The sequence below is a fragment of the Ruditapes philippinarum genome, unplaced genomic scaffold, assembly GCF_026571515.1.
Source record: "Ruditapes philippinarum isolate M1 unplaced genomic scaffold, ASM2657151v2 ctg3388_1_1_1_1, whole genome shotgun sequence".
Classification (NCBI taxonomy): domain Eukaryota; kingdom Metazoa; phylum Mollusca; class Bivalvia; order Venerida; family Veneridae; genus Ruditapes; species Ruditapes philippinarum.
In genome coordinates, this window is record NW_026857960.1 from 49,361 (window position 1) to 75,340 (window position 25,980).

The following is a 25,980-nucleotide window of genomic DNA, read 5'->3' on the forward strand; positions in this document are numbered from 1 at the left end:
TATTCTATGCACATAATCCTAGGTGGAGAATTGATAACTGATTTGTCACATCTTGTCTATCATTTAATATCAGCAAAAATTGGAACAACTTTCAGCATAAGATTTCAAAAATATCAAAATATATATTGACTGAACAATGCAGATCATGATCAGACGACATGGATGTGCAGGGATGATCTTGGTCTACAATGGCCACATTTTCAGTTGCCCCTAGCAGGGTATGGGTTAATATTCATCAAGTTTGTCAGTAATATACATGTATATGCATCTTCAATATTATTTGAAGTCAAACTAGTTTCTAATGTTTACTAGTTTTTAGTCCCCTACCGGTTTACCGGAGGGGACTTTAGATTTACCCTCCGTCCGTCTGTCTGTCTGTCTGTCAGTCTGTCTGTCTGTCTGTCAGTCCGTCCGTCCACAAAACTGGATCCCGCGATAACTTGAAAAGTACTGAAAATATTTTTATGAAACTTGATATATGGATAGATGGCAGTATGGAGATTATGCACGTCTTTTCCTTTTCTTCCTATGTTGAAAATTCTGGTTGCTATGGCAACAAATAGGCTTAAAATATGGCAAATTTTACACATAAACTGGATCCAGTGATAACGCAAAAAGTACTGGAAATATTTTTATGAAACTTGAAATATGGGTAGATGGCAGTCTGGAGATTATGCACTTCTTTTTCTTTTCTTCCTATGTTGAAATTTCTGGTTGCTATGGCAACAAATAGACTGAAAAAATGGCAAATTTTACACATAAACTGGATCCTGTGTTAACGCAAAAAGTAATAGAAATATTTTTATGAAACTTGTAATATGGGTAGATGGCAGTCTGGAGATTATGCACTTCTTTTTCTTTTCTTCCTATGTTGAAAATTCTGGTTGCTATGGCAACACATAGACTGAAAATATGGCAAATTTTACACATACACTGAATCCAGTGATAACTCAAAAAGTACTGGAAATATTTTTATGAAACTTGACATATGGGTAGATGGCAGTCTTGAGATTATGCATGTCTTATCTGTTCTCCCTATTTTGAAAAAATATTGGTTGCCTTGGCAACAAATAGACTTAAAACATGGCAAATATAACATAATTTGTGATTAGTCAAAAGGAGCTGAATTTTTTTTATGAAATTGCATCTTTAATTCAAGAGTTATCTCCTTTTTAAGAATTTTGCTTTTAAAAATGTTATATTTTGGTAACAGGGATGTTTCAAATATTAACTTTAGTGTCCTTCAGTCTGTCTGTCTGTCTGTCTGTTCATAAAAACTGTTTCCTGTGATCACTTTTAAAGAACTTTTCCAACAAATTTACTTAAAATATAGAAAAATTTAAACATTAGTGAATGGCTAATATGGCCCTTCAGAATGTTGATGGGGTTCTAACCGGTAGGGGACTTATGGATTGCTTGCAATACTATGATAATTGCTTGTTCCATATTAATTTCCAGTAGTATAGCTTATTGTGCTTATTTCAACATTCTTTCAGGCCTTTTCTATTTTTTCAACATTACATTGAAGTAATATACATGTATAATATATATATGTATACATGTGTATGCATGTTGTGTTTCCACATTCTTTCAAAGTTTTACAAGTCGCCATTCTTATTTACCTTGATCTTAAATATCTTAATCACTTTTTTTTGTTTCAATATTTTTTATTCCTCTATTTTGTATTGAGAAATACTAACATAAAAGTTCATTGGGCCGGTTTCATCAGTCTTTGGAAGTAAATCACTAGCTTGTTGATTTTCTTTTTATTTCAACATGAAAATTATAAGACAACAAAAATTGATAAATTACTATTTATTTACATCATGAAATGCAAAATAATACATTGTGGTTTTGTTTTTTTACATGTTATTTTTTTTTAACATGTTGTTTTTCTTCAAAGATGTGTTTATAAATGAAGCATGATCAATATCACAACAATGGCTGAAAGACAAATACAATGTGTTTATGTTGTCACATACTGGCCTCACAAGCCATCTTATATACATGTACATTTATACTCCAATAACATATATACATTTACTTTAAAAAAAAATCATGGCTGTGCTGCTATTGTACTTAAAAGAAAATTACTACAAAATTACTAAAGTATAAACCAGTGGAAAACCAACTCTGTACACATCATATTAATGAATATTTTTATTGGAAACCCAACACATTATTTGAAACTTCATTGTTGGAAACCCAATGTTACACTCGTGATTTCTTTAAATAGCACATAAATTTTCCCTAAAAACTACCAAAACAAAAAACAAAGAAAGAATATTGCACACGTTGGTGAGGATGTATTCATACAGGAATTGTAGGTTTACATAAGAAATGATTTAATTTGTATTAAATGCCTTGCATTATTACAAAAAAAGTACATATTGTAAAGAAAATAATACTAGTTGTTGTAAATTTATTAAAAAAAACAACAACAACAACCAAACAACAACAAAAAAAACACTAAATATTTTTTTACTTTTACTTTTATAATTATATGGTGCTTATGTAATAGGTACCTTGTTTTGAACAAGTTAATCTTGTTGGTTGTAACTTTATCAATAAACCCTGATCATGCTAAACTTTGATAATAGACTTGTCCCTGATTTAACTTTGGAGCAGTCCATTCTTACTAATAGGGAAGTAAAAATAGAAAAACTGAGTAGCTTAAGCTTGCAGGTGGCAATGAAATCTACACATTCAACCAGTTCAGACCAAGATCAGCCGGCAGTAAAAAAAAAAGACTCCAGACAAATATCTAAACTGCAATAATTACAGTTTAAGTTCAGCAATAAAAAGTCGCAATAAGAATGGCAGCATAAACGAAGGTTTGTCAGATTGGTTTTGAATATTTTTGGCACGGTTGTTTCAGGTCAAGTCACTGGTTATTAAATACAGCAATTAACTTTCATGTAATAAGGTTTTGTTATAATTTGGTATTGAAATTCTTGGCCACAAAAAAAGGTAGTCTTCAAAGAAAAATGTAGGTTTTAAATTTGGAGAAGTACTTTTTAGAATGCTTATGTCAGAACAAGGGTGATTAAAAATAATAATAAACAAAGTTCGGTTTTGTGAAGATAGGTAAAAAACAGTATAAAAATCTTTCTTTTTACAGCAAAATTTAATTGCAAGTATCTTTTATATTTTACAAACTTTCAACATTTACATTATACAATTATTTTAGCCTTAGTGCAAAACTGTTGTAACTTTAATGTAATAAAGGAGATACTACTGACAGGCATGGCACTAAGTATACATAAAATATATAAGCAATATTCTTTAAAAAGAACAACAATTGAACATAAAATTTTATTTAAGTGTAACTAGTGATAAAATAGATTTAAAAAAAACTTTACAAATTCAGCTAAAAATGTCTAAAATTGCCCTATTATTAAAGATTAAAAACGCCATTGAAAACAAATAAGTTTTTATTTTCCCATAATTATCACCATCAAAGTTTAAGTAAGATTGGCAGTGTCTCCTTTACCAAATCATATTACAGGATTCCCATGCAGGATCCATGCTGTTCGCATATCAGATCTTTCTCTATAACTTGGAAAATAGGGTTTGTTTAAGCGAACAGTATGGATCCTGATCAGACTGCGCGGATGTGCAGGCTGGTCTGGATCCATGTGGTCGCAAACCAAATTATGTTGGTTTTGTCATGACGTGGCTCATTTTCATTTTTCACAATATTAAAAAAACCAAGAAAAAAGTTACTTGAGTTTTAACAAATATATACATTTATATTTCAATGTTAAAAAGTCTGTAACTAAGTCTATAATCATAGCACTTAAAGATGTTTGCACCAAAAATACCAATATAAAATATATACATTTAGCACATGTGTGATTTTTTTAAAACAAATATGATACAATGAATTATCTTTTTTTCATAACTATACATTGCAACATTTTTAATTTATAACAAAATAATGTTGTCTTTGAAAATACATAAACATTTCCTACACAAATTTTAGCTTGAGGAAACAACATATGAAATGAATGAATGAATGAATGAAGAATGAATGAATGAAGAATGAATGAATAATGAGGATTTCAATGATCTTTCTGTAAAAAAATGTGATGAAAATCATTTAGCTGCCAAAGGATACATCATTTAACAACAATAACTTAAGAATATGTTTTATACTCATTTTTTTTTATTCATTTTTTTTTTTAACTTTTTTTTAAACTTTTTTTTTTTATTTTTTTATTCTTTTTATTTTTTTTATGTTTTGGTCCCAAACAAGCAGGAAATCTTCTTCCGATATTATTTGCATGAAATATTACTTCCTCAATAAATCAGGTATTTAACTCTTCCTGTCCAAGCACATTTTACTAGATATATTACAGATCTATATTTACATTTTTTTTTAAGTTTTATACAAAGTTTTGAATAGTTTACCTATATAAAAACGCATAAGTATATAAATTGGAAAATTTACGCATGATAATAAGATTTTTTTGTGTTTTTTATCATGTTTTTTCTGTCTTTTATATTTTAATATACATGTACATACATGTATATATTAACCGTAACACATTCTCCAAAAATGTAGACAAGTAACACATCATTAACACTAAGATTATAGAAAACACGTTCAAGAAACACTTTTACTAAGCCATTCAAAAACACAATATTCCCAACAACGTGGCTTGTAGTTTTCATAGTCCTCAATATAATGTTATATTGTACATTTACTTGCAAGTTTTCTTTCAAAATTAGGAACTTCTTTTCCACTATTAGTTTTTAGTGTACATCCTGTACCTTGCATCAACAACTTTATATCACAAACACCATGAATTTCAGAAAATCAGTACTTTTCCTTGATTCATATCACATTCTTGTATTTTCCTATCTGGTTATTTTATGTAAATTCAAAATATTCACAAATATTCATATTCACAACAAAATCACCCCATAACACGATATGAGATTCTAGGAGAAAGCCTCTATACAGAGCAGTTTTTATAACAAAACTGACTTTTCCATTTCTTAGTTTTCATGTGATTTCGCAAGATTTTGAATACCTAGAATCTCTTTAAATTGTATTTTTTATTTGTCAACATTGTTAACTCTATCCTCTTTGCACCACAAAATCTACAGTATTTTCCTTCAGAGAATATAAATCCATTTTATTTTTCAAGTTTATATGGCTGGACCTAAATCACACAATAAAATCAAGTACATTTATCAAAAAATAATTTCATTTACCTATTTAATCTGTTATTCTGTATTATCTGGATTCGCCTTCATCTGAACTAATGTCATTTCCAAATGAACCATTTTTCATTTTGTAATGAACAGTTTTCACAGATTGCACTTTGTTGTTAGTATCACAGTCATTACTCTCCTCCCCAATGGTCACTTCATTCACAAACACTGGAATTCTAGTGTCATCATCTATTTCACCTTCCACATACTCCATATGTTCAGCTTCATACATAGCTTTACCTATACCAGAACTTCCCCTTAACTTTTTGTTCCGTCGATCACCAGCTTTCACAACAGACATAGGTTTGTTTGTTTTGTTTTTAGAAGCATTTTTCGTACTAACTGAACCACCATCTTCTTCCAAATCATCATCGTTAAGATCAGCACCAGCGCCAAACATTGTTGCCTCAGCAGCATTCCCCTGTTGCAGACTAGTTTGTCCCTGAAGAGCACTGATCTGCTGTAGCAACTGCTGTAACACAACTGGGTCGGTAGGATCTAGTCCAGCTTGAAGTGCTACCTGTGCTATCTGTTGATAAACCTGTGGTTGCTGAAGCAGCTGTTGTAGTTGTTGTTGTTGTAGCAGTTGTTCTTGTTGTTGTTGTTGCATCAAAACGTTTCGTTGTTGTTGCAATACTGCACTTTGGTCTACAGCAGTACTCATAGATGCTGTAGACATAGGAAAGTTTTGGGCACCCATTGACTGTGATATACCACTGGTCATTGGTGGGAATTCAACCTGTCTTTGTTCTGCCTCTGAAGCTGGCTGTTGGGGTGCAAACTGTTGAATTACCACCTGAAGTTGCCCAATATTCTGCACATTGGCCTGAGAGTTATAGGGTGCAGGAGTTTGTGTTACAGTGGAAGTGGCTGGAGAGTTATATGGTGCAGGAGTTTGTGTTACATTGGAAGATTGCTCAGCAGTGTCGTCATTGACAACATAAATCTGGCCACCAATGAGAGCATACATTTGTTTTGGGCCTAATTCAGGTAGCTGAACTCCCTGCTCATCTAAAGTATGTTTGTCTTCTTCCGACAAAACCATCACACCAGGATGTTGTTCTGTAGCTTCTGGCTGTATCTGATTATTTGAAGCGGTATTTTCCCTGCTACTGTTTACAGACATGGTTGGCAGTTCTGGAGAAACATACGACGTTGTTGCAGTAGTGGTGGTACAAAACACGCTTGTAGTTGATGTAACTATTGAAGTCTGGTTTGAACTTGCTTGCATTCCAGTTCCTGTCATTTGACCTCTGAACCCAGCTGACTGTGGTCTACTTGACTGACCATTGCTTGCTCCAAATATAGATTGTCCTGGATTTTGACCAGAATAATTCTGAAATGGGATCTGTCCGTTTCCTTGCTGCTGTTCTCTAAGACTAACAGCTCCTTCTTCCACCCCAGTAGGTGTGGCTGACCGATTCTGAGCAGACTCAAACAATGGCTGAGACTCCTGATATGTCAAAGAGTTCTCAGCTGATGAACCTTAAAGAGATGAAAACATTCTTTTATTATTTGATATCAGATGGTTATAAATACAATGCCTCAAGTACTTTGTAGCATTATTGAATTGCTCATATCTGAAAGGAACGTATTTTGGGCAGGTAAACAAATTCTTAACTCACAGGCTATTTATAAGACATTTTGCTATATGGTCTTAATTTGCAATTACTAACTTCTATTTTTTTTCAGCATTTAAGGAATGAAACTTTATATGTAAGTTATATCTCGGTCTAAATTAGTCAATGGTTGAAATAAATAAACAAACTTTTTCTACAGAGAAGAATTTCCGAAAGCATGCATTGAAATTATTTAACAAGAAAATACAGTTTTAATTCATAAAACAAGAGTAGGAGTAAATGCATGTAAAAAATGTTACTGTACAAAAACTTTTAATCAGAAATTTGGACGGGGATGCTGACACTTGGGCGAGTATGACATACAGCTCTCTTTGTATGACTATACATGGTATGTAAGCAGATAGATATCAAGACCTACCATTACTGCTTCCAGAACTTGATGAATTTGGTCGGGAACGTAGAGCCGTCAAAGTTTTTCTCTCACCACGCACATCTATAACATACAGCAAATTTACATTTATTAAAAAGTATAATCAAGTATAATCATCTATAAAAGTACAGGAAACAACATGAGAATGTTGTTTGGTTTAAATATTATTTGTTTAAGTTTGATTCGTTGTAAAGAAAGCTTGTAGGTACATGTATTTCAATAAACTTTCCAATCTGCTTCCTGGAACAAACCAGTACTATTGTCGAGTGAGGAAATATGATTGTGACCAGAGTCGGGCTCAAACCCACGATCTCTGGAATGGGTCACCTGAACAACAAGACCGATGCTCCCTTTTGAAATTTTGATTGTTACCATATCACAGTTTACGCTCACAATGGCTTGGTTAAGTGACCGACAACATTTCTTTTACAGAAACTAGTTTTCTAATTTAGTTTATAAAAAATCTGCATCATTTTAAATTACATCTTGATCAAAACCAGTAGATGCCAAGTTGCACATAGCAATTATTTCCTCCCCTGGCTACCATTTTGAGGGTCATTTCCAACATATCATATGCTTAAGATTAGATAAAAATCTCTCATAATTCTATCATCTTCATGAAAAACTATAAAAAATCTTTTACATATCGGTGCTACAACAATTTATTCCTTCAATTTGAAGTTCAAATGTATATAAGAATTAGACAATTCACCTAGAATTCAACTGTTTATTTTTCAATACTTTCTCAATCATATAACATAGAATAATAACCCACTTTTGGGAAGGGAGGTAAATAATGTAAAAATCTGGAACTTTTTCTATTTTAATATTGAATTACCGTACCTGGACTAAATGATGTACTGGCCATATCAATGTCATCCATCAGCTTTCGCTTCTTTGCCTTGTGATCAAAATTCATCTCAGGTTTCACATTTTCTGTAACATAATCATGTACCATTAATGTATATAGAAATACCTGATGCTGTACAAAAGTAAAAAGGGAAACCATAGATATAGAGAATAAAAGGGTTGGTGCCGTGGATGGAGAAAGTTTATCTGGCGAAGCGGAGGAATTTATTGGGTGAGCCGAAGGCGAATCCAATAAATTCCGGAGCAGAGCCAGATAAACTTTCTCCATCCACGGCACCAATCTATTATTCTATTTATCCTGTCACCGTTTTATTAAAGAATTTTATTAGGCAAACTACCTTTAATCACACTATCGGAAATGTTTCTTTATAAACAAAGAAGGCCCGAAGCGCAACAATGCACTCGCCGTTCTTATTATCTCCCTGTGTATTTTCACTTTGAGGGCGCCATTTTGATCAAGTGCCGTAGATAAAAAAACAAAGTTTTATCAACGTTTCCAAAATTCGTTATTCTACACACAGAAGATTTCACGACAGTTTTTATATTTTTTCTTGAAAAGTAGTCCGGCAAACATGAATACCACGTGATCAAGTGCCGTAGATCAGTAAAAACATACGGCACCTTGTTATCGGGCCGAAATTGACACAAGTGACAGGATAAATAGAGAATAATAGGTTGGTGCCGTGGATTGAGAAAGTTTATCTGGCGAGGCGGAGGAATTTATTGGGTGAGCCGAAGGCGAATCCAATAAATTCCGGAGCAGAGCATGATAAACTTTCTCCATCCACGGCACCAATCTATTATTCTATTTATCTTGTCACCGTTTTTTTAAAGAATTTTATTAGGCAAAATACCTTTAATCACACTATCGGAAATGTTTCTTTATAAACAAAGAAGGCCCGAAGCGCAACAATGCACTCGCCGTTCTTATTATCTACCTGTGTATTTTCACTTTGAGGGCGCCATTTTGTTTGAATAATGTGATAAATAAAAACAATTTTTTGTCGAATTTTGTTGTGAAAACTATCTAGAATGAAAGAAAATGGTCTAACTAAGAAAATGAATTCGAACACCAATATCTTTTATTCAGTCGTTAACGCTGTACAGACGTTTAAAGTATTGTTTACGTGACATCACAATGTAGCGCCAAACAGCACGTGCAAAACAATCAAATCAAGTACGCTATTTTAATGTCGCAAACGAGTTAAGTTTTACATTTATTTCACTTTTAATAATTTTAATTGGCTTGAAAAAAATTATAGAGTGAAATAAAATAAACAAACAAAGTTTTATCAACATTTCCAAAATTCGTTATTCTACACACAGAAGATTTAACGACAGTTTTTATATTTTTTCTTGAAAAGAAGTCAGGCAAACATGCATAGCACGTGATCAAGTGCTGTAGATCATTAAAAATATACGGCACCTTGTTATCGGGCCGAAATTGACACAAGTGACAGGATAAATGTTTTCATAGATAGTTCAGATAATCATGATGTTAAGTTTTGCCTTTACTTTGAACAAATAGCTTTGAAAAAAAAAACAACGAAAAAAAACTGCAAGTTACAGTTTAACAATATATAGCTATGGCATCCATTTAGTTGCTAAATCTACAATAATTCATTGTGAATATAAAACCAGGCCACTCAATATAAGCCTCTTGATACTGAAAATTAAGTGTCACCATTGCTATGCTGTTAGGGGATAATCCTTTGTTATTAGTGTTCTAGACTAGTTTATAAAAAACTTGACAATAAAATTATATAAAAATGTAAAATTTCTTGCTTCAAAGTAGAATATTTTAGATTTACTTTTTTTATCAGGACATAAATCATCCCGGGACACCACCAGGGCAGACAACTTATTTCCGGGACTAACCCATACAATCAGGACTTTATGGCATGTATGCTGAAATCCCTTCAACTGTCAATGATGGACTTTTCTATATTGAAACCAACAAGACCAAGGTCATTTTTACAAATTCAGTGGGATAAGTTTTAATTGTTATAATTAGATATTGAATTTTTAGAAAAAATATATCAAAATTACCTAAGCCCTTGTAGATGAATTTGAACGGTTCTGTTTCATTTTTTGTTGCCTTGTCATACAGGCAGATTTCCACTTCAACATCTTTCTTTGTTTCTGGATCTCTGTAAGGAGGTGGTACAAACTTGACCACACACTGAAAATATAATCAGTAATTGAAAAATCAATTATTAATCCTTAACCTGTGGATTTTATTTATGAATTCATCCAGCTTTGAATTCTGAACTTTTCATTGACAGTTAGAGAAATCTAAATCTAAATATACAGAGTTTAAGTTAAAAGTGCTGTTGGAAACATCAACAAAAAAAAAAAAATCTAGGCCATACCTGTTTTATAGTATGAAATGTATCTGGTTCTGCTTCCCATACAATTTTTTTGTTTGAATCACGCTCCCGAATTTTTAGCCCAACATCTAAAAATTGAAAATAAAATGCTCATTGTCAGCATCATATCTATAAAATAATGCAGAAAAAGTTTCAAAGTTTATCATGTAATATGTTTCATAAATCATATGAATCTTAAATGAATAGAAAGGAGTAAATTTTGTTTACTTGTAGTATCAGTCATGAATAGTCAAACTTAAAATGGCCTTTCCATAAAATTAGGAAAAATGTTAATGTACTGAATACAGAGCTGAATGTGTAAATAAGCACTTGAATTCTCCAAATGCAGTATAAAAAAACAGCTTCTAACCAGATGGGAATGCAGTGCCCTCAGTGACATGAAGCATTATTCTGTGTTTCCAAGGATTGACACAGTCGACTGGCATATTGGCGGGACAACACACTGGTTCAACATCCTCAATCTTGAATTCTTTACCTTTCTCTGAAAGAAATATTATCAATACATGTATGTATTTGTTCTGTTAATTATGCAAGGTATCTAAAGTCTAATCAAATCTTTATAAATCATAGTGTGCTAAACATTGATTCCATTATAAACCTGGTGGACAATCAAACAGTGAACCACTAAATTTGGAGCTTTCAAGTACAGGGACAGTATACTTGACATCTGACTTACTACCTACCTTCTTAAACGTCAACTAGAGAAATTGAAATTATTTACATGTAAGATCTTGTTTGGCAGCATGGACCCAAGTTAATGGGAAAAAACGGTTTCCATGATTGTTGTTGTTGCTGTTTTTTTTTTTTTTGGCAAACTGACTATTATTAAATTGTTTCGGCGAGTATATTCAATATATGTATATCCGAAACTTAATAAAAGTGGGGTTTTCCAAGCTTATCTCCCAGTACAAACTTGTACAGTTAAAGCCTCATGGTGCTCTACCATTCACAATAAATTAGTCAACCTGTTGTGCTTATTTTCGAAACTGTTACTGTTAGTTTGTTTGTACCCCTGGATTAGCTGGGAAAACCCAAAATATTTTCAATTCTGGAGTTAGATTTCTTTTTATTGTAAAAAATGTTACGTTATTTTTTTAAATATGTTTATTATCTTCAAGTCAAACTTACTTTTATTTTGCAATGCTGTAGATATCTTGGTAAGAATATCACCATTATCTAGAATGACCCTGAACATAACATAAACTATCTGTTTATCTTGTATCTCTTCTGGTGTACCTGAAAACAATACTCAAGTTGTTCAATATTGCTAGATGTGTAAGCAAAACTTTAAATTATTTACATGTTTTATTGTTTAATATGTAAACAAAACTCAAATTGTTAAATACTATCAAATGTTTAATCAAAACTCAAATTATTCAATTGTTAAATCATGTGTTTACAGAACTCAAATGGTTTAATATTGTCAAATGATAAATTCAAAATATTGACAACTGATTTATTTTTTTTTTTTTTTTTTAAATTAGAATGCATTCCAAGTTGTTTGAAGATCTTTTTGAAATATATTATCTGAAACCTTTCTGAGGTGGACCATTATAAGGACCTCCACTAAGTTTTTAACATGATTGAACTTTGTAATGTTGCTTGCATTTTATCAAAAGATCGAAATTTCCCATCAATTGGTGCCTTAAACATAATGCATTAGCAATGTCATGTTCTTAATTGAATGTGAGCCTTAAACAGAAGTGATCATATACATCTATTTGGGAACAACTCAAACAAATAATCAAATAATTATTCTTTAAGATGCCTGCAACTCTGAGTACATATTTTGGGCTAGAGCTTGAATGGGGTCATGACTGTGTTTTCTAAGACATCAATAAAGATCAATAAAGAAAAACTTTTAAGAGTGGTTTAAATACCAGTAAATTTAAAAATTTCATAGTTATCAAGCTATGACATATTTATAAAAACACTAAGTATTTTAAAAAGAAAACAGAGAAACTTCTAAAATGCAGTAAACAGATTGGCTTCAAATAAATACTGGTAGGTTCAAGAATTACTTACAGAATTTTATATCTTGAATTCCTACTTCAGTCAAATAGGATAATTGATTCTTCAGATTTTCCTTATACTCTTTGGCTTTTGGTGTTGTCACACTTACTTTGTACAATCTGAAACAATTAAATGCAGTGAACAACTTATACATATAAGAAAACATGAAATTTAAGAAGTCAGATTTGGTAAGATTTAAATAATGACAATCATGTCGTATCGTTAACAGACCAGCAGTGCATGTTAAAATAAACATAATGTAATTATATTAAGAGATTATTTATTTCAAAACATTCACCTTGCAACTTTCCCTTGTCTAAATCTGAATCTCACAACATACACTCCCCGATTACACTGATCCCCAAACAGGTTATATGGATGTAGTTTTCCTGTAGCATCAACACAATATGCAACAATCTTTCCTGCACCATCATAGTTATCCACCTGTATATAAAAAAGCACCAAGATTTTAATTACAAATTATATTTTATGTAACTTATTTGTATATCTGCATAAAGTTACATTTTTACAAATCAGTTTTGTTGACATGTGCCAGTTATCTTATCTTATAATTTTTTTACTTAAAGAACAATATATGTTTATCTATAATATAATTCAGACTACAATGCATTCACAGTGAATTGATTATCAATCTATTAAGTACTAGTTTCTCCTTAAAACAGAACTAGTGTTTAGTAGTCTGTTATCATTCTGCTAACTCTCAAGGTTCAAAACTAAGATTATTATTAAATTATCTATACAGAATTACATGTTTATTTGGTAGCTTAAAGCTATATAGAATGAAACAACATTTTTGAAGCTAAACAGAATGTTTTCAAAGCTAAATAGAATGCTGTAAAAGCATGGAGAGATACATTTCTGTAATATACAACTGTATATCTCGATCTGTTAAGGTTAATACATTTTGAAACATTTTTTCTATAGAATCCAATGAAAAGGAAAGTCTATATTCATGTAGACTAATTCAACAACTTAAGATGTTTTTTAATTCTTAATTATTCATAATGAATGTTATACAAGTTTATTACTACATGTATTGTATAAACTCACAGACACTTCTGCCAAGCAGTGTTTGTCCATATCCTCTGTTTCATATTGTCTGGTTTTTGTTCCTTTCTTCTTTGCTGGGCATTTTTCCGACATATATCTAAACCTCATTGTTGTCATAAATTTTCCCCTTAACCCCGGGTCTGGGCATTCCAACCCTTTTCCTTTGTACTGTTTCGGGCTTTTTTCCCCATTATCTGGGATGCGTCTACAGTTGATCTAGGGGCTTGCAGCTGGGGAATTTTTAAACCCCACCCTAGCAATATTAATAAAACAAAAACCAACCCCCGTTAACATCAAATTTAAATGTGACTTCTTTTTCCCTCACCCCCAAATTTTTGGGTCGAATATCTTAGATGGTTTTAAAAAAAAGTATCCCGGATAAAACCGGGCAAAATGTAATTTAAATAAAATGTAATTAGTTAAAAACCTTTTATAAACCATTTTCTCTCTTTTTATAAAAAAAGTAAAAAATTTTTTAAATTTAAACTAAATAATGCAAACTGTACACATAAACCCTATTGAAAATTTCCCTAATACCGGGCTTTAAAATATATTAAAAAAAAATTTTGTGTGGTTTTTTTTTTCGGGTTTAAAAAAAATCCCCTAATCCCACTGATTCTAAATAAAGATTTACTAATGTTTAAATATAGCGATTATTTTTGACATTGGGAAACCATGGCGCAATATGAATTTCTAGCTATAATTAGACTAGGAAAAACCACAACTATAAATAGAACAAATTTCTATTTTTAAGAGACAAAGAAGATACACAGTATTGAGCCTATAAAATTCAATATGTACCCTTGGCCTGTCTTGCGAGTATAAGTACATGTTACTTCTCATTACTCTATGCTTCTTGGGAGCCTATATATTTTTACTTGTACATGTACCTCTCTTATTGAATGACTTGTTACATCTATACTGTGTCATACATGCAAGCCAGTGTAAGCACTGTCATTCAATACGGTGAGTTTTTAAAAACCTATATAGTTTATTAGTTATTATACTTTCACAGCTCTACTCTTTCTGTAAAGTTATACTGGGCATCTTTGTGGAAAAGAAATTTAACAGAATAATAACATAAAAAGACAATATGCCTACATTCATTTGGATCTTGTTCATTTTCAGTATCATCCTGTATAACCACGTGAATATGATCACCATTACTTGCACTTGACTTTGTGGGCGGGTCCACAGAACTTTGGCCCGAAACTGAGGAAGATTGTTGGACCCCAGTTAAAAATTTTTGTTGTGGAACTAAATAAATACAAATGAAACCTTTTAAATATGCAATATACAAGGTAATTGAAATCGACATGAACAATAAACATGTTTATAATGAGAAAAGAATTGTTTCTTCTTCTTATTCAATAACTATACTATTTTCCAGAAGACTGTAAAATTGGTCAAAAATTTTTTACTACTAAAATACTTTATACAATCATATAATTTAATAGATTTTATCAATTAATTGAAAATTACTGTATAAACTATGAAAGTGGAGATACTATTTCAACTGTTAACTGTGAACATTTCTTACATTTTCCAGCACCTATGTTTTTAATCATTTTCATGGTCTCAGCACCACTTGTATTTCACATACTACTATCCTAAAAAAAAAACCCAAAACCCATTTTTTTTTTTTAAAATTTTTTTTCCAACCCAAGGGGTTTAAAAATTTTTACCTAATCACGGGAAAATTTTACTAAAATTTATTGATTTTTTTAAAAATAATTTTTTGCACAAACCCTTTAAAGCAAAATTTGGTTGATAACAAGTAGGGTTTGTGTAAAATGTACAAAAAAAGCCCTTAGTACCTAAAAATCCACAGAAATTATGTATTACTTATCAAAATATATGTATGCAGAATTTCATCCATTGGTTACAGAGTAGAATTTTAGTGCTGTAATATTTTGCATGATACATCCAAAATTCAAACTTAATCATAAATATTTATCATTTTTTTCATTTTTTTAGTAGTAAAAAAATATTTCTTAAAGTCTGATTAATTGTAACTTTAAGCTATTTATATTTACATTAATTTTTAATTAATACAAAACCAAAACTAAAAAGTTTTTCCGGGTCCCCCGCCACTGCCCAAGACGAGCCCCCCCTTCCCAAAGCCTAAAAATTTAAAACATAATACTGAAAAAATTTCCCCATATGTAAAACACTAAAAAAGATAAAAATTTTTCACTAAATCCTTTTGTTATTAAGAGTAGAATTTTATAGAACTGGATGCAGGGCAAGTAGGAAAATGTTGCCTGCACATTGGATTTAGAAGCTACTCGTCCTGCAGGAAGAGTGACCCTGAAAATAATTTTCGATGTCTGCTATCCCAAGCTATCAGGCCCATTTTATTCACTTATTTCATCTTTTTTTTCAATCTTTTTATCTGTCTTACTGTTCATTCTCCATAATTTAAATGTGATCAAAACTTACAGAAGGTCCATCAAATCATATCATTTCTTTTCCATATCCCTTGAAAGGCAAGCTATTTATCTATTTGTCTACCTGCAATTATTCTAATTACCTCCTGAACATATTAATCATATTAAATACACTAATACTCTATTCCGACAACCTAAAGCAAAAAAAATCTTCTTGACGGTGCATGCCCACAAATCCCTCTAATATTTAGCTTACACATCAAGCTAAAGACTAAAGAGTCATATTTTGAAAAAAAAAGAGTAAAAAAGTAGAGTTATTAAAGTGATGACAATGTAGAATATTAAGGTTAAAAATTTGTATCATAAGCTGATGAAGCTAAAATATAAATATGATTGATATACATGAAATCTGTCTAAAAACTGAGTGCATGTCTACAGCAAGTCTACTTCGTTTATACATATCTGTTTTAATTTGACTGTGTTGGAAGATATAAGCTTATTGAAACACCATTGAATCTTTTCCTTGCACCAACCAGTACTAATTAAGCAATAAGTGGAAATGTTCTTGCTCATCATGGAAGCAAGGGCTTGCCCCTGATGGAGTTTGAACCCAGGTGGCAAGCAATCCTTAGATAACTAATCCAACGCATTAACAACCCAGCCATGCCATCACTTAGACATTTTTGCAATGTTTTTGTTTATTATATAAACTAATTTGGTATATATTGGACTTCTTGCTTTTTTCCATAAAACTGACAATTAAAGTAATAGGCTCATTCAAACAGATACATTATGTAGCCTAATTAATTTGGCGTGAATGGTTTGACCCATTTTACAATTTTTTTTTCATACTGTCAAACTGTTTACTTCAAACTGTCACTGTTGGAAAAAGACATTGCCTGTCCAAAATTATCTTGATGTCTCCTGACAAGCCTAATTAGTTGGACTATCAAATAGAGTAGTATCCTGGTTGTACTATCTACCGGGAGTGTAAGCCTTATTAGGCCCACCATCATATAATACAGAAAAAATCTAATATAAAATAGTTATTTTCTGTAGGAGGTACCATTTTTTGATGAAAATAACAATCATCCAAAAGAAATTTTAAGTATACATCAAAAAGATAGTTCTGTTAATAACCTAATATGAGTGGCAGTACTTAATACCAGGAATGACTTTTAAGCAATCAATAAAAAGTTAAAAACATATGTAAATGGTCCATTACTGTTAATGATACTGAAGTTCTATTCAATATTTATCAGTTATCACACAGTAAAAGGGTAATAATTTGATAAGCATTTGCACACACATTCAAAATATCATGATGGGTCTCTGTGCTCCAAGGACTAGCACATTTGAGATTCACACAATATATCAATATATAAACCGTTCAATTAGTCAAAAATATTTATGCGCCAAAGCTCAGATTCTGAAATCCTTTTGTTCTGGGATACCTTGTATATTGACAATTACACAAAAGATCACACTATCTTATCGCATGGTAGAAATGGTTTTTTATTAAAAATTTAAAATTTTGCACCTTTTCCAAAATTTTCCAAACCCTTTTGGGCAGGAAACCTTTGAAAGAGACGTACAATCTTATCTGATATCAGGGAAATAGAAATCTTTCACTGCCCAATTTTGGGGTTTTCCAACCCGAATGGAAAAATTGGGAATTTTTGCAGTAAATAAATTTAAACTATTGAATAATCCCAAAGTCAAATTAAAATAAATTTTAAAATTTAAAAAATTTTTTTTTTAAAAGAATTTTTTAAGCCCCGATTATTGATAAAAACGTTTTTGCAAACACGAGCTGTTACAACAATGCCACTAACCATCAAGTTGATTTGTTTTTCTCTCATCGGCTGGTTTCGCGGGATAAAATCATTCAGCTTATTATTAACGCTCACAGCCGGGCTCAAGCTGTACTGGAATTTCCAACATATCTAATAATAGGCTGGTTTTCCAATCTATATAAAGACTGGTTTTCCAAAGTGCGCAATTTCTATTTTTAGAATTTTTACCAAGTATACATTCGGAACTGCCTCGGCTATTATCTATATCTATAACTTATCCGAAGACTGACGGAAAGGGCCGAGTAGTTGCGATTGATGTTGTAATACATGTATATGTTGTTACCGTACTGAAATGTTATATATTTATATATTTTATATAATTATGCTTTTAGAACAATTTTCCAACATCGAAGTATAAGTCAAATATGTACTGCAAATATATTTCCACGTTATATGTAAGCATTAAAATCTATGCTTTCATTTCTTACTGAGAATTTTGACTATAGACAATGAATTTCAAATTACCTCCCTTTATCACAATAACATGTAAATTCGGTAATATCTTTACAAATAATGCTTTTGGAACTTAAAATATTGATAAATCTTCATTAAATTTTGAGCATTATATTTTTGATATAAAACCTTAAAAACTGTGTTAGAGGATCTTTAAATTATGGTTTAGATGTATTGATTGATACCGGTATCGTGTTTAATAATGAATATAGGTGATATATGACATAAAATTACAATTCAAACAATTTGGCAATACTTTTTTTCATTATTTACACATGTATACTTGAAAATAATCGTATAATAATGCCAACGAAACACTTTTGGTGTTTGGAGCTTAAAAAAGCTTTACAAATTTCCTAATTAAAATGCCATATTCCGTCATCCCAGCGCATGGGCTTTATCATATGTGCAAAAAACTTTTTATGTAGGCCAGTTTTTTAAAAATTCAAATTTGAATATCCATAATAAACTATATTCGTTGGAAAATTAGCAATTGGATTTTAAAAAGGCGTTTAGGCAAAACCTAAGGTGATTAATGACCAATTGTAAAAATTTTTGTTCTCATTTCGTAGTCGTTTAGTCCATTCCAGGAAGTGATGTCCATTGCGCATTCTCTTACAATTCTCTTAAATTATTGCGAGATAATCGGGCAGCAGAGTTGTGAAATAGTCAATCATTTTGTTGCTTTGATTGTTTTTTTGTTGATTTACATCGTGTTCCCAAAACATTTTTAAGGTATTGCTTGAATCCTGGTAAAGAAATCTTTATGAAGTACATGCTGATGATGCACATCTTTTTAAATTATTTGCCTTAAATTCTTTCCATGCTGGCATCGTAAGTGATTGGCCTTAAAATTTGCCACCAGTATAAGCCAAGTGATAAGCCTTTGCCACCAGTATAAGCATAGTGATTATCATTTACCACCAGTATTAGCCAGGTGATTAACCTTAACCACCAGTTTAAGCCAGGTGACTAGCCCTTGCTACCAGTATATGCCAGGTGATTTACCTTTGCCACCAGTATATGCCAGGTGATTAACCTTAACCACCAGTTTATGCCAGGTGACTAGCCTTTGCTACCAGTATATGCCAGGTGATTAACTTTTATCACCAGTATAAGCCAGGTAATTAACCTTTATCACCAGTATAAACCAGGTGACTAGCCTTAACCACCAGTTTGAGCCAGGTGATTAACCTTTACCACCAGTATATGCCAGGTGATTAACCTTTACCACCAGTATATGCCAGGTGACTAGCCTTTACCACCAGTATATGCCAGGTGACTAGCCTTTACCACCAGTATAAGCCAGGTGACTAACCTTTGCCACCAGTATATGCCAGGTGATTAACCTTTACCACCAGTATATGCCAGGTGACTAGCCTTTACCACCAGTATATGCCAGGTGACTAGCCTTTACCACCAGTATAAGCCTGGTGACTAGCCTTTGCTACCAGTATATGCCAGGTGATTAACATTTGCCACCAGTATATGCCAGGTGATTGCCCTTTACCACCAGTATGAGCCAGGTGACAAGCCTTTAAAACCAGTATATGCCAGGTGATTTACCTTTGTCACCAGTATATGCCAGGTGATTAACCTTTACCACCAGTATATGCCAGGTGATTAACCTTAACCACCAGTATGAGCCCGGTGACTAGCCTTTACCACCAGTATAAGCCAGGTGATTAACCTTTGCCACCAGTATATGCCTGGTGATTGCCCTTTACCACCAGTATAAGCCAGGTGACTAGCCTTTGACACCAGTATATGCCAGGTGATTTACCTTTGCCACCAGTATATGCCAGGTGATTGCCCTTTACCACCAGTATGAGCCAGGTGACTAGCCTTTACCACCAGTATAAGCCAGGTGACTAGCCTTTGCCACCAGTATAAGCCAGATGACTAGCCTTTTACCACCAGTATAAGCAATGTGACTAGCCTTAACCACTTAGTATAAACCAGGTGACTAGCCTTTACCACCAGTATATAAGCCAGGTGACTAGCCTTTACCACCAGTATAAGCCTGGTGACTAGCTTTACCACCAGTATAAGCCAGGTGACTAGCCTTTACCACCCAGTATATGCCAGGTGAGTAGCCTTTACCACCAGTATAAACCAGGTGATTAACCTTTACCACCAGTATAAGCCAGGTGATTATCATTTGCCACCAGTATATGCCAGGTGATTTACCTTTGCCACCAATTTATGCCAGGTGACTAGCCTTTACCACCAGTATAAACCAGGTGACTAGCCTTTACCACCAGTATATGCCAGGTGATTAACCTTTATCACCAGTATATCACAGGTGAGTAACCTTTGCCACCAGTATATGCCAGGTGATTAACCATAAACAACCAGTAGGAGCCAGGTGATTAGCCTTTACGACCAGTATAAGCCAGGTGATTAACCTTTGCCACCAGTATATGCCAGGTGATTAACCTTTACCACCAGTATATTTCAGGTGATTAACCTTTACCACCAGTATATGTCAGGTGATTAACCTTAAACAACCAGTAGGAGCCAGGTGATTAGCCTTTACGACCAGTATAAGCCAGGTGATTAACCTTTACCACCAGTATAAGCCAGGTGACTAGCCTTTACCACCAGTATATGCCAGGTGAGTAGCCTTTACCACCAGTATAAACCAGATGATTAACCTTTATCACTAGTATGAGCCAGGTGACTAGCCTTAACCACCAGTTTAAACCAGGTGATTAACCTTTACCACCAGTATATGCCAGGTGAGTAGCCTTTACCACCAGTATAAGCCAGGTGACTAGCCTTAACCACCAGTATGAGCCAGGTGACTAGAACCTTTACCACCAGTATAAAGCAGGTGACTAGCCTTTACCACCAGTATAAGCCCAGATGACTAGCCTAAGCCACCAGTATGAGCCAGGTGACTAGCCTTTACCACCCAGTATAAGCCCAGGTGACTAGCCTTTACCACCAGTATAAGCCAGGTGACTAGCCTTAACCACCAGTATGAGGCCAGGTGACTAGCCTTTACCACCAGTATAAGCCAGGTGACTAGCCTTAACCACCAGTATATGCCAGGCTGAGTAGCCTTAACCACCAGTATATGCCAGGTGACTAGCCTTTACCACCAGTATATGCCAGGTGACTAGCCTTAACCACCAGTATATGTCAGGTGACTAGCCTTTACCACCAGTATAAGCCCCAGGTGATTAACCTTTACCACCAGTATATGCCAGGTGATTAACCTTTGCCACCAGTATGAGCCAGGTGATTAACCTTAACCACCAGTATATGCCAGGTGATTAACCTTAAACAACCAGTAGGAGCCAGATGATTAGCCTTTATCACCAGTATATGCCAGGTGACTAGCCTTTACAACCAGGTATAAGCCAGGTGGACTAGCCTTTTGCTACCAGTATATGCCAGGTGATTGCCCTTTACCACCAGTATGAGCCAGGTGATTAACCTTTACTACCAGTATATGCCAGGTGAGTAACCTTTACCACCAGTTTAAGCCAGGTGAGTAACCTTTACTACCAGTATATGCCAGGTGACTAGCCTTTACCACCAGTATAAGCCAGGTGATTAACATTTGCCACAAGTATATGCCAGGTGACTGGCCTTTACCACCAGTATAAACCAGGTGACTAGCCTTTGCCACCAGTATATGCCAGGTATAAGCCTTTACCACCAGTATATGCCAGGTGATTAACCTTTGCCACCAGTATGAGCCAGGTGATTAACCTTAACCACCAGTATATGCCAGGTGATTAACCTTAAACAACCAGTAGGAGCCAGATGATTAGCCTTTATCACCAGTATATGCCAGGTGACTAGCCTTTACCACCAGTATAAGCCAGGTGACTAGCCTTTGCTACCAGTATATGCCAGGTGATTGCCCTTTACCACCAGTATGAGCCAGGTGATTAACCTTTACTACCAGTATATGCCAGGTGAGTAACCTTTACCACCAGTATAAACCAGGTGACTAGCCTTTACCACCAGTATAAGCCAGGTGATTAACATTTGCCACAAGTATATGCCAGGTGACTGGCCTTTACCACCGGTATAAACCAGGTGACTAGCCTTTGCCACCAGTGTGAGTCAGGTGACTAGCCTTTACCACCAGTATGAGCCAGGCAAGGCGCTACACTTTCTGACTTATTTTCATTTTGATATCCCGACAATTGATATATTATTTATTGATTTTTTTGCAGATCAACGTAGAAGAAATTAAACGATTGGCGAGATTTTTGGGGCTCGACCCAAGTGAAGAACTTGTGCAGGCTATTTCTGAGAAATGTCAGTTTCATAATATGTATAAAGATAAAATGCACCCGAACAAAGTTCGTAGAGAAATATATAACGGGGATTACACATTGTACCGAAAAGGTTTTTATTGTTTAAAAAAAAAAATAATAATAATATTTACTTAGGCGTAATGATATTCTTTTGTATGTACATGTATATTTATTTTTCAATGATTTGAAATGAATATAGCTTACTGTTCGAAAAGCAAGAATATGTAACAAGAAAGTATATAGAGATTTCCTTCAAATACATTAATATCTTTGGATACCATATTCATTTCTTTTCGTTATATTCGCAATGATTTGCTTAATGTGATATTATGCCAATCCAAGAGAAATATAATGAGTGAAAAGGTAAAAATCAAACAAAGTTTACGTTTTGACATAATTCCTTTTAATTCAATGATGTAATTTGCATAGACGAAAACTAACTCACATGGCCCAAGGAAATTTCTACAAATATTCATCAGGATTATTACATGTTACGTTCATATTATTTATATTTTATTTGTCATCATTTTCTAATCAACAGTTGATCAATCACCATTTGTAAACTAGTAGTCAATCCTATGAAATATATAGTCAGTTCAGCTCATCTTTACAAAGAAAAAATGAGCATAATGTCACTTTAATGGTTTTCATATTTCAGGAAAAGTTGGCGATTAGAAAATTTGGTTTTTCAGTTGCACAGAATGAGGAATTTGATGAACATTATTTGGAATTTGCTGCTAGTTGTAGATTGCGGTTTCAATTTACGTGACTGTTATGTACGAGTAAAAAAGTTGTGTTAAGATGTATGCAAGATATCCAAAGTCTTTGTCAGTACATTTATTTAATTTATTTATTGTTCGGCAGTTAAAAATACATGTAAAAGCGGAAAATATGCTCATCTTCCAATGAATGTATGTCATTTCTATATGCAATGCATTGTAAATAATTTTTTTAGGTATGTAATGTATTAAATGACCTTTACTTGAATTATAACTTGAATTTCACATGCATTACAATTTTATAACTTAGGTTGTTTGCTTAATATATTACGTATTAAGTGTTTGTGATATAAACATTTGTATTACCTCATGAAAGGGTTTTTTATGTAATGTTTGTGTCTCATTTTTTATGCTTCTACTAAAATTGTTCACAATGTCATTCTATTTCCTTGCTTATTTGAATGAAAATATAAAAAACAATTAATTTGTCTCCGATCATAATACATGTATTCTTTTTTGAACGAAATGTAACAGTTGTTAATTTCCCTCAATTTTTAGAGTGGCGTCCGTAGCCGAGTGACTAGGTCGTTGACTTCTTGGGTTCTTACTTGCTAGCTCCTCACATTTGCGTGTTCGAATCCTGATTGGGACTTTGGATTCATTCATGTGAGGGAGCTATCCATCTACTCCGGTGCCCGTTTCTGCCTGAAATAATGCAGCCTTTTTTATAACCGTTGCCGTATTTAGATTGTAAATGTTTTACATTACATGAGACTGTTAAGTGAAAATTATCGCCGAAATGCGATATTGAGACATAAAACAGAACAATTATTGGGACATTGAATATCAAATATTAATTCCACTTAAAATGTAAATTATATCTTGAATTCCCTTTTTACTTTTTCAAAAATCTTAGTACATCTTTCTCAAGTTTGATTTTATAAAGATGCTTTGGCTTATCTGGAGGCATGCTGCTTTAAATGACTGTCTTTGATACCTGGAGGCATGCTGCTTTAAATGACTGTCTTTGATACAGAGTCATATCTACATTGTATACTTGTATTGGTTCTGCTGGATAACAAAGAAACGTCACTGAACCACCGTAGGGAACGTGTTACAGTATCGCGTTTTTGGGTTACAGTATAGAATTTTAAAGATGGAGGATTATTTGTTGGGAGGACAGGTAGGTGATTTTTATTCCGGCCCATACTACAAGTAGTTTAGTTTCTAAAAGACGTTTGTGTGCTTTGCTTGTAAGGAACAGGATGCGGTATCTAGTCATATATTTCTTCAGACTCTGCACCGCAGATTTATCGCTATATTGTCTCATAAATATGCAGATTTGACAGTTTGAAAATTGGAATCGAGAGACCAACGTATTTTTCTCCAATTTCGACATTGTTTGTGCATGCCTAGATAAAGTAAATCTGCAAAACGTTAGTCCTTTATGTTAGGAAACGTTTATAAAAGTAAATGACCAGTTGAACCTATGTTCCTGTTCATTAAATGCGTTTGAAAAAATAAGCAATGTTACAGTATAGAGCGAGGTGATTTGTGCAGGGTTAACTATTATCAATCTGGTCATATATTTTCATCCCAGGTCCGATACTCGTGCCTGTGGCAAAAAGTACCATTGCTAGCAGTTTTGTTTTAGAGCTAACAACACGCCTGAGATCAGATGTAGCATTTATGTTGATAAGACATTTATGCAGAAATCGTGATTCACGATGTCATTCATTTAAACAAAGGATGAAGATTAAACCATTTAATTAGCATTACTTAATCCAATATATTTATTGAGATCATGCCTGATACTGTACATGTGACAATGTCAGCATCTTTTTTGAAGAATACATACATGTTTTGAAGGGAAAAAAATCTTAAAGTCAGATGAGTAATTCAAAGCTCACCCCCGTTAAATGAACACCATGTAGAACATTTTGAACTCCGATGTCCTTGCTGTGAAAATATGGAATACAACTTGAAAATAGTAATTTTCTTATTCACTACATGTACTCATGTCATGAAACAGTGATTCTATGTTTGGTACGTGTAACAGTATGACGGTATTATTAATTAAGTAAAAACAATTAAAGGCCCATTATGCCTCAGAAATTCTATCATATTTGTGTCACAAAATGTTTTTATTTTTGATATTTTGTTACAGTTTTGAAAAGAACTTGATTTGCCACCCAGATGAACAGTTGCTCTGTTGGCAAGGAGTATGATCATAGTGAATGAGTATTTTGTACGGAATTTCAAAAAAATACTACTTTGTTTATATTTTGCTACCAGCGCAACTTTCTTCAGTTGTTAAACACCAAATATGATCTAAATTTATTTTTAAACCATTATTAAACACATGTTTGACATTCTTAAGAATTGAAATAAAATGGATTTTTGACACATAATGCGCCTTTGTTAATTTTTTTTTCAACAAGTTTTTCTTGCATAATAGACTGGCGTTTCCGTTAGTTTTACCCATGCCAGAAATTTCGTCTGGCATGGGGGGTTCCAGATGAGTCGCGTGCTGTACAATGGCACGATAAAGATGACGTCATTTTACCGTTATGAATGATTTTGTAATTCATACGCTGTTGAATGAAAGTAGTTACTGTTGTAATGACATAAATTTTCATTGAAAATAAAGATAAAGAACTAGAAATATAATGGAATATGGTAGAATATGCAAGAAAAAATATCTG

The 25,980-nt window shown here is 33.2% G+C and overlaps 1 protein-coding gene across 1 annotated transcript; it reads right to left on the reverse strand.

Moving 5' to 3' along the window:
* Positions 1–4,524: 4,524 nt before the first annotated feature.
* Positions 4,525–13,682, reverse strand: LOC132751618 (serine/threonine-protein kinase phg2-like). Its single transcript, XM_060741808.1, has 10 exons — positions 13,578–13,682; positions 12,805–12,950; positions 12,519–12,625; positions 11,622–11,729; positions 10,843–10,974; positions 10,476–10,561; positions 10,153–10,285; positions 8,077–8,169; positions 7,222–7,296; positions 4,525–6,708 (listed from the first exon to the last, which is right to left on the reverse strand). The coding sequence occupies exons 1-10, from the start codon at positions 13,668–13,670 to the stop codon at positions 5,246–5,248; spliced, it is 2,436 nt and encodes an 811-aa protein (XP_060597791.1). The 5' UTR covers positions 13,671–13,682; the 3' UTR covers positions 4,525–5,245.
* Positions 13,683–25,980: the final 12,298 nt, after the last annotated feature.